The following is a 15,930-nucleotide window of genomic DNA, read 5'->3' as shown; positions in this document are numbered from 1 at the left end:
TTTGATCTTTGGCAAGAATATTTGACAGTCGACAACACAATCAAAAACATTGGTGCGGCTCCTGCTGTCGGAGGTTCGAGTCCTCCCTCGGGCACGTGTGTGTGTGTGTGTGTGTGTGTGTGTGTGTGTGTGTGTGTGTGTGTGTGTGTGTTTTCTTCAGATTTCACCAAAAACCACACACACACACACACACACACACACACACACACACACAACTCTTACAAAATATGCATGCTCCTTACACAACAGTAGCCAAACAGTGGAAGTGAACAGACCACACAAGCGGCAGCCTGTCAACAGCGAACAGTTTGGACATGACGTTGATTGCTCTTGGAGGAAGGCAGCTCCAACGTGTGAAATGTCAATTACCAAGTAATATTAATCAGGCTATAGTGTGTTGAACAAAGGGAGTAAATCCACTAGTAAGTGTCTGGATACAGTGGGAATTCAAATTGGATCATTAATTTCAAGTTGCTTTCATTCATCTCTAAACCAAAGCCAAAGACTATTGATACTTCGGGGGGGGGGGGGGTCATTGGGAAATTGGGAACATGGTACTTGCATTAAGAAGCTTTCAGTTCCCATGGGTTTTGCTCTGAAATTTAAAGTTCCTGTGCACTTGACTGACTAGGGGTCCACCAGCTGAAACGGTTGGGAGGCCCTGCTCTACAGTATTCAGAACATGTGCCCTGTACAGCATAAAGAATCATGTGGCCCATATTAGAAAACAACAAATATTAATTCTCCCATCCCTATAAATTTATGAAAACATTATGTTTCCCAGCTATTGCCTGAAACCATATTCTCAGATTCCTCAATAAACGAGGATAAAATTTATAGTAAATCAAATAGGAGCAAGTAAATGCAGATGAAGTTAAGTCCACAGAAAAGAAATCTGTATGAGGCCTGATACTGAAATACTATTACTAAGTGGATGAATATATGCAGTACAAACTGATAATTGTACTTGATACAGTTTGTTACATATGCCATTAAATGTATCAGAGAAATATCATTTTGGCATTATATTATTAGTCAATAGTGTGAAAATTACTGTAACTGGAATGTAAATTTCTGACATGTATCCTACACAAAAACCAAATGGATTGGAAATTTACCTAACAAAATGGATAAATCACAATCCATAATTCACAGTGGGTACAAATATATATCATAGAAAAAATAATGCATAAATATAATGAAATTAAATTGATACAAACATAAGAAGATGAATAAAAGTTATCTTCAAACCACACAGTAATTCAAAAGTGCTTTATGGGGAATGTCTGTAAATATTTAAGTTTGTAACCCTACACAGTGAGCACGTCTAATTAAACAGTGCACACCCCAATGGCTAGCCTAAAGAAGCTGCTGAATGTCAACACAGATGGTGCAGGCAAGTGCTGTGCCATGTGCAATCAGCTGCATATAAGCCCGGCACGTCAGGTCCTTAGTTGTGCCAGTGTTTTCGTGGCTATGGAACACTTCACTGTTAACAGTGTGCATTAATGTAAGCCCTGATTTCATGTGTGGTATGTATTACAACACTATTCAATGTATTGGTATTTCCATTTACATGTAAGTGAATTAAGAATTGGTTGGTGGGAATTATAATATCATGTTCGGGCAAAGTTACAATAGTAACTTTAACTTTCCTGCTACTTTCCCAGCCAGTTTACTCTTCCCTTTCCTGTTGAGGTGAAGGTCATTCCTAGATGGGATTATATTAGGCATTGACTTCACCTCAACAGGAAAAGGAATGGTGAACTGGCTGGGGAAATAGCAGGAAAGTTAAATGGTCTCCACCTCAACAGGAAAAGGAATGGTGAACTGGCTGGGGAAATAGCACATGAGTGATAAAATACCAGTGGTTATAGGGTTCAGATAAGGTCCTTATTTAGGATAGGAAGGACAGAAAGAAACGAAGTTTTAATACAGGTTAAGATTGAGACAAACCTTCAGTTTGAGAAAGAAACAAAAAACACAATTGCAACTTATTACATGAGTATAAACAGCTGTTGGTTAAGCATTTTCAACAATCAGAAGAAATTTCAACTCTACCCAATTTTAACTCAGTAAATGTGAAATACCAGCTATCTTTATTGCATCAAAATATTCGAGGACTGAGAAATAAAATTAATGAATTTTTTTCTAGAGTCCTCTAATCCAGCTGAATTTTACACTTTTGTAGAGCAGAAATGGAGAAAGCAGATGTTGCCACATTCATTAGCAACTGTCATAAATTTAAGAACACAGACATTAATAAATTTTACCTAGAACAGCATCTGGAAGCATGTGCAACAGAAGTAGAATTTCATAATATTGAGTGTATATCGAGCACCTTCAGGTAACTTTAATTTGTTCATAAACCACCTTGCAGCTGTAGTGGCCCATTTAACAACCAAAAACAATGAAATAATGGTTCCTGGTGACTTCAATGTAGATTTTATTAAAGGCTCTCCCAATAAGAGCTTACTTCAGTTAGTAACACTGTCATTCAACTTAATTCCCACTGTAAAGTTCTCAAGTAGGGTAGCCAATTTCTTACAAACAGCCATTGATAGTTTTAATATAGGAAAGTCCAATGAACAAAATTATATTACAAAACCAATAGTCAATGACCTCTCAGACCATGACATGCAGTTCTTTCTGTTAAATGTTAATACTGAACACGATATAAAATCTGATAAATCTGAATTCAAGAGGGTAATCAATAAGCCAAAAATTGATTATTTTAGGACACTCTTCAGAGATATTCACTGGACTGATGTTTACAGTGCTCATGGCATGAATGACAAATATAACCCTTTTTGCTAATAAAGTACTTACCTTATTTGAACACTGTTTTTCCCCAAAACTAACCATGGTTAGAGCAAAGTCTCCAAAGGAACCATGGATTACTCAAGGAATAGAGGTATCTTGTAAAACAAAAAGAAAACTCTATCTGTAATCTGAAACAGTTCTGATGTTTATGCTATGGCTATGTAGTATTTTGCAGTATTTCTTGTAATCAAGAAATACTGCAAAATACTACAGACTGTAATATGGACATCAAAACAACTATATTACAAGGAAAAGACAACATAGCATATAGTGAAGGAGGAGACCGGCAGAACCAGACATGAAGAGCGGCTAATAGCATTAAGAGTAAATGATACATTGGTGACAAAATTTTCAAATTTTCAAATGTTTCTTAAAAACCTAGATCACTTGCTGCGTTTATTATTTGTGGAGATTTTAACGTAGATTTTCTTAAACACTCAAGCAAGAAGAACGACCTTGAACTATTACTTTGCTCTTACAATCTGACATCAGTCATTGATTTTCCTACTCGTATTGTACAAGACAGTAGCACCCTGATAGATAACATTTTCATAGACCAAGATAAATTAAAAGAAGTAAGCACCTATCCTATTAAGAACGGGCTACTTTCAATTCATGACTTTGCTCCATACAGTAATGTGAAAAAAACAAACAAAATAATACGCCCAATTAACCATATAACAATTCAACAATTTAAGGAAAGCTTGAAATGGGTAGACTGGGAGGATGTTTATCGGGAACCTGATGCAAATGTTAAATTTAACTTATTCCATGATAAACTTGTGGGTATATTTGAAAGCAGTTTTCCTAAGAAATTAGTGAATCATAATTCAAATAAACTTGATAAAAAACCATGGCTGACTAAAGGGATTAAAATTTCTTGTAGCCGGAAATGGGAACTATACCAAGACACTAGAATAAGTCAAGATGAAGAAAAGCTCAACCATTATAAGAAATATTGTAATATACTAAGGAAAGTTATAAAAAAATCCAGAAGTATGTGTATCAAGTCTGAGATTAGCACCTCTGATGACAAAGTTAAAACAATATGGAATATCGTTAAAAGGGAAACATGGCAACCAAGGTCACAGGACAACAGTATTACTGTTAAGCACAATGAAAAGCTTATAAATGAAAAATCACAGGTTGAAAATATTTTTAATAATCATTTTATAAATGTAGTGGAAAATATAGGCACTAGCTGCTCACCAGATAGGGCAGAACTCTATATGAAAGAGGCATTCCCGGTGCAAACAAATGAAATTGAAATCCTACCCACCTCACCGTCTGAAATTAAGAAAATAATAAATTCACTTGAGAATAAAAACTCACATGGAACTGATGGTATCTCCAATAGAATACTAAAATCTTGTCCACACCTGATAAGTCGAGTTCTTAGCCACATATGTAATAGCTCATTGAATCAGGGAATATTTCCTGACAGATTGAAATATGCCATAGTTAAACCCTTGTATAAAAAAGGTGACAAGACAGACATCAACAATTATCGTCCTATTTCACTTCTGACATCCTTCTCATAAGTGTTTGAAAAAGTAATGTACTCAAGAGTAACTTTACACATCAGTGGGAATAACGTTTTAACAAAATGTCAGTTCGGTTTTCAGAAAGGTGTTTCAACAGATAGTGCTATACATGCTTTCACTGATCAAATTTTAAATGCTCTGGGTAGTAGAACATCACCAATTGGGATTTTCTGTGATCTCTCTAAGGCTTTTGATTGTATGGATCATGAAATCCTCTTAGATAAGCTGAAGTACTATGGAATGAATGGTTCAGTACACAGATGGTTCACTTCATATTTAACTGGTAGAATGCAGAAGGTTGAAACAGTAAACCCACAAAGGGCATCAGATTATTCAGACTGGGGATGTATCAAGAATGGGGTACCACACGGTTCTGTCTTGGGGCCTTTATTGTTTTTAATATATGTTAATGACTTGCCTAATTATATTCATGAAGATGCAAACTTGGTTCTCTTTGCAGATGACACAAGTATTGTAATCAAGCCTAAAAAGCAAGAATCAGCTGAGGAAAATGCAAATAATGTTTTTGAAAGAGTTATTAGGTGGTTTTCCGCAAATGGACTTTCATTGAACTTTGAAAAAACACTGTACATACAGTTCAGTACAGGGAAAGGCATAACACCGGAAATAAATATAGAGTGTGGGGGAAAATCTTTAGCTAAAGCAGATTGTTCAAAATTTCTGGGTGTCTGTATTGATCAGAATTTAAACTGGAAGACACACATTGACAATCTAAACCATTGAGCTCAGCTACCTATGCTATTAGTGTCATTGCAAATTTTGGAGACAAGCACATCAGTAAGTTAGCTTACCATGCATATTTTCATTCGTTGCTTTCTTACGGAATCATCTTTTGGGGCAATGCATCACTAAGAAAGAACGTATTTATTGCACAAAAACGTGTTATCAGAATAATGTCTGGGGCTCATCCAAGATCATCTTGTAGACAATTATTTAAAGAATTAGGGATATTGCCAGTAGCTTCACAATATATATACAGCCTAATGAAATTTGTTGTTAGTAACCCAGATCACTTCAGAATTAATAGCACAGTCCACAGCTACAATACTAGGAGACAGGGTGACCTTCACTACCAGTCATTGAATTTGACATTGGCACAAAAGGGGGTGAATTATACTGCCACAAAGATTTTTGGTCACTTGCCAAACAATATCAAAAGTCTGACAGACAACCAATCAGCATTCAAAAGTAAGTTAAGGGAATTCCTGAATGACAACTCCTTCTACTCTATAGATGAATTTTTAGACATAGGCTAAAGAAATACAGTAAGTATTAACAACTGTACCGTATATAAGACTAACAAAGATTATTTGGGATAAATGAATCTTTTGTACTTTGACACGTTCCACATCATTACGAAAGAATCGTGTTCATGATCCATGGAACAAGTAATATAACTAACTAACTAACTAACTAACTAACTAACTGACAGATGTGTATAGTGTTGCAGAACTTCTTAACAAACATTTTATAGATGTTACTCAAAAGATGGGGTTTTCAGATACTGTAGATGCTGCCATGGGATACCTCAGACCAGACATTTCAATTAACTTCCATAATATGAATTTGACCCTCACTACCCCAGCAGAAGTAGTGTCCATCATAAAACCTTTAAAATCAAAAACATCTAGTGAATATGATGAAATATCAACAAAGTTAATTAAAGAATGTGATTCTGAGATAAGTAACTTATTAAGCTATCTGTGTAACCAATCGTTTATCAGTGGAATATTTCCTGAACAGTTGAAATATGATGAAATTAAGCCACTGTTTAAGAAGGGAAATAAAGAAATAGCATCAAATTTCTATCCAAAACTTTTGCCAGCACTCTCAAAAATTTTAGTAAAGGTAATGTACAATCACGGCTGAAAGCAAGGGGAATCTACAGCCGTAATTTTTCCCGAGGGCATGCAGCTTTACTGTATGGTTAAATGATGATGGCGTCCTCTTGGGTAAAATATTCCGGAGGTAAAATAGTCCCCCATTCACATCTCCAGGCGGGGACTACTCAAGAGGTCTTCGTTATCAGGAGAAAGAAAACTAGTGTTCTACGGATTGGAGCGAGGAATGTAAGATCTCTTAATTGGGCAGGTAGGTTAGAAAATTTAAAAAAGGAAATGGATAGGTTGAAGCTAGATATAGTGGGAATTAGTGAAGTTCGGTGGCAGGAGGAACAAGACTTCTGGTCAGGTGAATACAGGGTTATAAATACAAAATCAAATAGGGGTGATGCATGAGTAGGTTTAGTAATGAATAAAAAAATAGGAATGCGGGTAAGCTACTACCAACAGCATACTGAACACATTATTGTGGGCAAGATAGACACGGAGCCCACGCCTACTACAGTAGTACAAGTTTATATGCCAACCAGCTCTGCAGATGCTGAAGAAATTGATGAAATGTATGATGAGATAAAAGAAATTATTCAGGTTTATTTAATTGTGCCTGAGCTACATCTGTAATTAATTAATACGCTATATATACTAGATTACAAATACAAGTAAATGATAGTTATACATTCATATATACAGTCATGATCTTCACATATTGTAAGTCATCATTATTGTCTGAAGCAAGGCTCATATCTCTCTCCAGTGTTCGGCACACTTCACTGCAGCGTCGTTGGCCAACCACAGGTCTTATTATTCAGGTAGTGAAGGGAGATGAAAATTTAATAGTCATGGGTGACTGGAATTTGAGAGTAGGAAAAGAGAAAGAAGGAAACATAGTGGGTGAATATGGATTGGGGCAAAGAAATGAAAGAGGAAGCCGCCTGGTAGAATTTTGCACAGAGCACAACTTAATCATAGGTAACACTTGGTTCAAGAATCATAAAAGAGGGTTGTATACATGGAAGAATCCTGGAGATACTTAGAAGGTATCGCATAGATCATATAATGGTAAGACAGAGATTTAGGAACCAGGTTTTAAATTGTAAGACATTTCCAGGGGCAGATGTGGACTCTGACCACAATCTATTGGTTATGAACTGTAGATTAAAACTGAAGAAACTGCAAAACGGTGGGAATTTAAGGACATGGGACCTGGATAAACTGACTAAACCAGAGGTTGTACAGAGTTTCAGGGAGATCATAAGGGAACAATTGACAGGAATGGGGGAAAGAAATACAGTAGAAGAAGAATGGGTAGCTCTGAGGGATGAAGTAGTGAAGGCAGCAGAGGATCAAGTAGGTAAAAAGATGAGGGCTAGTAGAAATCCTTGGGTAACAGAAGAAATATTGAATTTAATTGATGAAAGTAGAAAATATGGTGCAGTAAATAAAGCAGGCAAACAGGAATACAAACATCTCAAAAATGAGATCGACAGGAAGAGCAAAATGGCTAAACAGGGATGGCTAGAGGACAAATGTAAGGATGTAGGGGCTTATCTCACAAGGGGTAAGATAGATACTGTCTACAGGAAAATTAAAGAGACCTTTGGAGATAAGAGAACCACTTGTATGAACATCAAGAGCTCAGATGGGAACCCAGTTCTAAGCAAAGAAGGGAAAGCAGAAAGGTGGAAGGAGTATATAGAGGGTCTATACAAGTGTGATGTAGTTGAGGACAATATTATGGAAATGGAAGAGGATGTAGATGAAGATGGAATGGGAGATACGATACTGCGTGAAGAGTTTGACAGAGCACTGAAAGACCTGAATCGAAACAAGGCCCTGGGAGTAGACAACATTTCATTGGAACTACTGGCGGCCTTGGGAGAGCCAGTCCCAACAAAACTCTACCATCTGGTGAGCAAGATGTATGAGACAGACGAAATACCCTCAGACTTCAAGAAGAATATAATAATTCGAATCCCAAAGAAAGCAGGTGTTGACAGATGTGAAAATTACCGAACTATCAGTTTAATAAGCCACAGCTGCAAAATACACACACAAATTCTTTACAGATGAATGGAAAAACTAGTAGAAGCCGAACTCGGGGAAGATCAGTTTGGATTCCGTAGAAATTCTGGAACACGTGAGGCAATACTGACGCTACAACTTATCTTAGAAGCTAGATTAAGGAAAGACGAACCTACGTTACTAGCATTTGTAGACTTACAGAAAGCTTTTGACAATGTTGACTGGAATACTCTCTTTCAAATTCTGAAGGTGGCAGGGGTAAAATACAGGGAGCAAAAGGCTATTTACAATTTGTACAGAAACCAGATGGCAGTTATAAGAGTCGATGGGCATGAAAGGGAAGCAACAGTTGCACAGGGAGTGAGACAGGGTTGTAGCCTGTCCCCGATGTTATTCAATCTGTATATTGAGCAACCAGTAAAGGAAACAAAAGAAAAATTTGGAGTAGGTATTAAAGTCCATGGAGAAGAAATAAAAACGTTGAGGTTTGCCGATGACATTGTAATTCTGTCAGAGACAGCAAAGGACTTGGAAGAGCAGTTGAATGGAATGGACAGGGTTTTGAAACGAGGATATAAGATGAACATCAACAAATACAAAACGAGGATAATGGAATGTAGTCGAATTAAGTCAGGTGATGCTGAGGGAATTAGATTAGGAAATGAGACACTTCAAGTAGTAAAGGAGTTTTGCTATTTGGGGAGCAAAATGATTGATGATGGTTGAAGTAGAGGAAATAAAATGTAGACTGGCAATGGAAAGGAAAGTGTTTCTGAAGAAGAGAAATTTGTTAACATCGAGTATAGATTTAAGTGTCAGGAAGTCGTTTCTGAAAGTATTTGTATGGAGTGCAGCCATGTATGGAAGTGAAACATGGACGATAAATAGTTTGGACAAGAAGAGAATAGAAACTTTCGAAATGTGGTGCTACAGAAGAATGCTGAAGATTAGATGCTTAGATGACATAACTAATGAGGAGGTATTGAATAGAATTGGGGAGAAGGGGAGTTTGTGGCACAACTTGACAACAAGAAGGGACTGGTTGGTAGGACATGTTCTGAGGCATGAAGGGATCACAAATTTAGCATTGGGGGGCAGCATTAAGGGTAAAAATCGTAGAGGGAGACCAAGAGATGAATACACTTAGCAGATTCAGAAGGATGTAGGTTGCAGTAAGTACTGGGAGATGAAGAAGCTTGCACAGGATAGAGTAGCATGGAAAGCTGCATCAAACCAGTCTCAGGACTGAAGACAACAACAACGATGCACAATCAGCTTTATAATCATTTTATCACAAATTTTTACATACTGTCAAAGTCGCAGTTCAGATGTCTAAAGGGTTCTGATATTGAGAAGGCTATCTACACTTACAGTGAAAATGTACTTAATTCATTAGACAAAAAATTGCAGGCAACTGGTATATTTTGGGATCTGTTAAAGACATTTGACTGTGTAAATCACAATATCCTTTTAAGTAAATTAGAATATCATGGTGTAACAAGAAATGCTGCAAAATGGTTCAAATCTCATATCTTTGGCAGGTAACAAATGGTGTTATTAGGAAAGAGAGATGTATTAAGCTACAAGGCATCAACCAACTGGGAACTAATTACGTGGGGTCCCACAAGGTTCCACCTTAGGGCCCTTACTTTTTCTTGTGTATATCAATGAACTTTCATCAATAACATTATCAGTTGCCACATTTGTTTTGTTTGCCAATGATAGAAACATTGCAATAAATAGCAAATCAAGTGTAGTCTTAGAAAGATCGCCTAGTAAAATATTTGTAGACATTAATCACTGGTTCCTAGCCAATTCTTTGTCACTAAAGTTTGAAAAAACACACTACAAGGATTTCAGAACTTGTAAGGGGTGTCCCACAAGTATATGCCTAACATATGATGACAAGCAGATAGAAGAGTGGTCAGTGTTAAATACTTGGGATTACAGCTTGATAATAAATTCAACTGGGAGGAGCACACCACAGAACTGTTGAAGAGTCTAAACAAATCTCTATTTGCAATGCGAATTCTGTCAGACATAGGGGACATAAAAATGAAAAAGTTGGCATACTATTCTTTTTTTCATTCCATAATGTGAGATGGGATTATTTTTTGGGGTAATTCATCAAGCCAAGCTAAAGTTTTCTGGGCACAAAAATGTGCAATAAGAGTTATATGTGGTCTGAACTCAAGAACATCCTGCAAATGCCTGATTATGGAACTAGGGATACTAAACTACAGCTTCCCAATATATTTATTCCTTAAGGAAATTTGCCATTAAAAATATATCACTTTTTCAAATCAACAGCTTCATTCATGGAATCAATACTAGAAATAAGAATAATATTCACAACAATTTAAAGTTACTTACTCTTGAACAAAGAGGTGTGCATTATTCAGGAATACACATTTTTAATAACTTACCGGCAGCCATAAAAAGCTTAACAACCAACGAAATTCAGTTTAAGACAAGCCCAAAGGGTTTATTGGTGGGCAACTCCTACTCCATTGATGAATTTCTCAGCAGAACCAACTGTTAAAATCTAACTTCTGCACCATTTCAGTGCAGTAATGTGTTCATTGTAAATAAGTATTGTAGTAGTTATATTATATGTTTATTACCTTATAAATAAATAAAAACTTTTAAATCCAGTGCATTAATGCAATCTTAGTACAACAATAACAACCTGTGGAGGGTCCATTAGCTTATTCATTTTAGTTGTAAACATTTATCATGTATTATTGTTTTTCTGACATGTCTTGCAATGAAAGTAAATCTGATCAAATCCAAGTATGTACTCCATTTTTTATCATTGTGCAACAACAATTTTTTACCTTTAATAATAAGAGTGTCTGCAATATAATGTCTTCCATATTTTTCTGATTAATTATTTAGTACAGAACGTTAAATCTTTTGTCATTCTCAGTATAATATTCATACACCCTTCATCATGTGAGGAAAGTGGTGGCAAGGGGGGGGGGGGGGGGGGGGTAGGTGGGAGGGGGCACCTGGCAGTGAAGTCAGGTGAGCCAGAAACATGATATAGAACTGAAAAGATTTTTTAAAATTTTCTTGTGGGGAAAGACTTGAAGTAGAAATGAAGTTGGGGAAGTGGTGAAAAAGCACAGGCACAACCTTAGTCACTCATTTACGTGGAACACAGAAATGAACGTGACTGAGATGTATGTTTTCAGTTCGCAGGAAAGGCTGTAGGATTCTTTGGAACATACAGAGCTAGGACTACAACTTGTTAGTTCCAAAACATAGCTTACCCAATCCCCTACGACATGCAACCTGCCATGAAGATGTTCCCTAAATTATTTATTTATTTATTTTGAGATAATGTACACCAAAGATCCTAAAGAAATACTGCTGCTGCAGTAATTATCCTCATACACAAACAATGAAATTAGGCCTGATCATTTGCAAAAGTTTACCAATCAAGTTCATTCATGGAGAACATTGATTTGTTGTATTGCTATACAACGCTCATTGTCATTTGAAATGCCACATGTTGTTTGTATCAACAAGATGCTTGACAAATGTAAAACTCAACTGACAATGTGTTGAGATGAATGTTAGTGTACAGAATGTATTTATTTCATGCAGTCCTAAACTGCACCAATCAATGAAAATACTTCAGACTCAACCAGCAGCAAAGAGAGCAGTGTGCTTTGCATAGGTCTGTCAATCAAGAATGCATCAGGATGCATGCACAAGCAATGAAAAAATTCCTGGATTTTTTCCCAGTTAAAAATATACTTTTTGCCCCAGGTGAAAATACTATTTTTCTTTGTAAAGGGACAATATACTTTCCCTCGGAACTGCAAAACTTATAAATCCACTGAAAGGATAAGGTTTGATGCACCAGCATAGATCTTCCTGGCAGTTTTTTTTTTTACGAAAGATGTTTGATGTGCAACAACATGTAGGTTGCATATTTCCATATTATGAGACACTGCATATTGTTGTATTATGAAAGTATATATTCGAATTCCACCAAGCACAGCATGTTAGTTTTTGAAACATTGAAATAAAGATTGTGATGCACTTTTGTAAGCCAATCATTGCTCATGTCATATGATGTCGCCAGGTGATGATAACAGATATTCAGAGCAAAGGACACATGACGTAGTTAGCCAATACAGACATCACTGTAAAGTAACACAAACACACAAATAGGAAAAGTTGATGGTTTAAATTAATATACGAGAAGATAGTGTAGCTACAAGAAAAGCTAAAGTTTCATATATAATATTAGTCTTTTTTTAATGTGTTACGCTTTAAGATGCATCACACAAATGTGCCATACATTTTTTTAATAATAACGTAAATGTCTGGTCTTCTGGGCATAAAATTCTTACAAGTGGTTGGCCCTCAGAGTATTAAGTTTTAAATGAGAGTCAAACATTCTGTGATTTAAGAAATTCAAAGCACATTCTCAAACGTAACATAATTCATCCTACGTAAAATGAAATGTACTTTGAAAGTAACGCTTTTCAAACCTACATTGTAAGTCAAGATTCATAAAGAAGTAAGCCACAACCTGATATTGGAGCTTTTCAGGGTGGTTTTGGGAATCAAACTTTCTTGGAGTACCAGTACTGTTTCATCTCATGGTTGGTTCCTTATTATGGCATCATGCCATAAAATGAAAACATGCACTTAAAATTCAGCAAACATTTGAAACTCGCCAATAGAGTGGGACGAAACACTTTGTTTCAAATAAATTGACTGCCTCTGTGGAAATGCTTAATAAAATCCAAATTTCTTTAGCAAATTGACAAAAATAAAGTCACTGTTCCGCCAGGTGATTAATGCTTGACTGCAAAAAAGTGGAAATAAACTAATAACGTTTTTAACCTACTGTAATTAAATGAATGTATTTTAAATCACTTGATAGCTCCTGGCACAGAAATCTGCTTTATTTTCATTTGGTGTGAGAGCTGTAAATGAAGAGAAAACAGCAAAATCACTAACGTAAACAGGGGTCACATGGAGATTACCTACTACCCCCACCACCACCACCACCACCACCATAAATTACAACTCAGACTGCTCTGCGCACACATGAATCTGGTACCTTGGGCACACCACAAATATTTTTCTGGGCAGCATCTGGCTGCTTATTACTACTGCTGAGCCAGCTAACAGCCACACATCAAGTAGCCAGAAATGGGAGAAGGTACTGCTCATATGTGACTCAACTGCACATGTGCCTGAGCCCACTAGAAACTGCTCAAACGAACGTAATTAATTGTGCCATCATGCCCATAAGAATCAGTTTCTTGTAATGAAGCATTGCACAATGCTCGTCTTTGACACATTTTGCTGTTGGCAGACGCTTGAATGTGCATTGTATTTTGTTGTGGTGGCACAATTCCTTTGCAGATTATGTTTTATTTTGGTTTTTTCCTCTCATTTATGTTCTGTTGCTGCAGCCTGCAGTAGCATGATACAGTAAAACTCTGTTAGAGTCAAAATTACAAAAATTTCACTGAAAACTAAAACAATGAAAAATTCTAAAATTCTCGGGTTTTTCCCTGTTTCCTCCTGGATGAAAAATTCCTGGGGTTTCTCAGTTTTCTGAGATGTATGTACCATGTGCATACATAAAAAGTGTCTGCAAATTTTAAGCTCAAGCACATTTCTGCAGCTAAGTCTCACAAAGAAGGGATCTTAGAACTGGGATACGATATGGTATTTGTGATCTTCTGGTATGATAATACTGTGCAATAAAACTGAGACACTGCATTATAACACATCAGTAAATGTGTTTATAATTATATTACCTCACCTTAAGTCCAAGATCCAGTTCCCTCAGAGACTGCTTCATTTCTGACGACAGAATATTCATTCTTTCACATTCTTGGAATGCAACTATTATATACGGTGTTCTCTCTTCTACTTTAGCCATAATTTCAGCTATGTTAAAGCCTTCAGGTAGTTTGTCTAATATATCATCGAGAACCTGCTTAACCTGCACAAGGAAGAAAAATGCACAATGTTAACTTGTTATCAAAGCTTTAATGTAAAGCGTCTGTGTAACAATGAAGAAGTACAAATGGAAAACATCAAAATGAGTATATTTGGACCAAAATGTATGTGCATTAATTACTTATACATGGTACAAAAGATGACTTCATATCTATGTACTTTTCATCAGAATTTATTATTCTTGATTTTGTTTTGCTGACATTTCAGCAAGGCTTTGGATTATGTGTACCATGATGTCCTGTGCAAAAACTAAAAGGTATGCAAATAAATAATAACATTGAAACTTCCTGGCAGATTAAAACTCAGTCTCGAGTTCAAGTTTCCTTTCGGCACACAGCTTTAATCTGCCATGAAGTTTCATATCAGCGCACACTCCACTGCAGAGTGAAAATCTCATTCTGGAAACATTCCCTTAGCTGTGCCTAAGCCATGACTCCACAATATCCTTTCTTTCAGGAGTGCTAGTTCTGCAAGGTTCACAGAAGAGCTTCTGTAAAGTTGGAAAGTGCAAGATGAGGTACTGGCAGATGTAGAGCTGTGAGGACGGTGCGTGAGTCGTGCTTCAGTAGCTCATTTGGTAGAGCACTTGCCCGCGAAAGGCAAAGGTCCCGAGTTCAAGTCTCAGTCTGGCACAGTTTTAATTTGCCAGGAAGTTTCATATCAGCTCACACTCTTCTGCAGAGTGAAAATCTCATTCTGGAAACATCCCCTAGGCTGTGGCTAAGCCATGTCTCCACAATATCCTTTCTTTCAGGAATGCTAGTTCGCAGGAGAGCGTCTGTTAAGTTTGGAAAGTAGGAGATGAGGTATTGGCAGAAGTAGAGCTGTGAGGGCAGGGCATGAGTCGTGCTGGGGTAGCTCAGTTGGTAGAGCACTCACCTGCGAAAGGCTTAGGTCCCGAGGTCGGGTCTCAGTTCGGCACACAGTTTTAATCTGCCAGGAAGTTTCATATCAGTGCACACTCCGCTGCAGAGTGAAAATCTCATTCCCAAATAATAACATTGATTATTTAAAAACTATGGAACAGTCTACACAGCAGGTTCTTGGTTTTCACCACAAATCTTTATAGAAAACAGTTGATCAGTCCCATACACACCAGACATAGGCATTCTAAATTTGGATCAATCAGGCACGGTGCCTCCAGTGTTCTGTGTTTCTAATATAAACATATAATCTTCTTAATCTTCTACTTGTAATGTCACAGCACTGAAATCATCTTATTGAGGAAGATCTCAATGTTCAGTCCAGGAATTCATGACACACAGCCACTAGTACTCAGGTAACAATATTGGTGTATTACTTTATAGGATACACATATTGCAGTAATTCGCTGGTTAATACACCTACTGCGCACAGTGGACATTAGTTGGGCCACTATGGCAAGTGTAATGTGTGCCAACATTCAAACAGCAAGCCCACAGCTACCAGAGGTGGCCGCCAGGGACAGCTTAGTCACTGACTGCAGTCACTTGATGCTCTGCACATATGAAGCATGACTCCAGTGACACCAAATGGAGATAGCGTCTTTACAAGGCCATACTTGGGCTTCTGGGCCTCCTGTTGTCATTCATTACTGTTGTATTCATTACTTGTAAATACATCTATTCTTGTTGTCACTCTGTGACCTCTATGACTGTGTGTTTCCTCATGTTCCAATTAGAACACAAGTGGTGATGAGT

General features: G+C 37.0%; 1 protein-coding gene across 1 annotated transcript in view; it reads right to left on the bottom strand.

The window, feature by feature from the left end:
* The window catches only part of LOC126335984 (dynein beta chain, ciliary-like), a 782,187-nt gene that overhangs the window by 51,501 nt on the left and 714,756 nt on the right, over positions 1 to 15,930 (bottom strand). Inside the window, exon 47 of the mRNA XM_049999461.1 lies at positions 14,052 to 14,234. Within this exon, the coding sequence (XP_049855418.1) occupies positions 14,052 to 14,234 (183 nt within the window). The remainder of the gene's footprint in view (positions 1 to 14,051; positions 14,235 to 15,930) is intronic.

This window comes from Schistocerca gregaria, chromosome 2 (assembly GCF_023897955.1).
Source record: "Schistocerca gregaria isolate iqSchGreg1 chromosome 2, iqSchGreg1.2, whole genome shotgun sequence".
NCBI lineage: Eukaryota > Metazoa > Arthropoda > Insecta > Orthoptera > Acrididae > Schistocerca > Schistocerca gregaria.
This window is presented reverse-complemented; position numbering and strand designations above follow the sequence as displayed.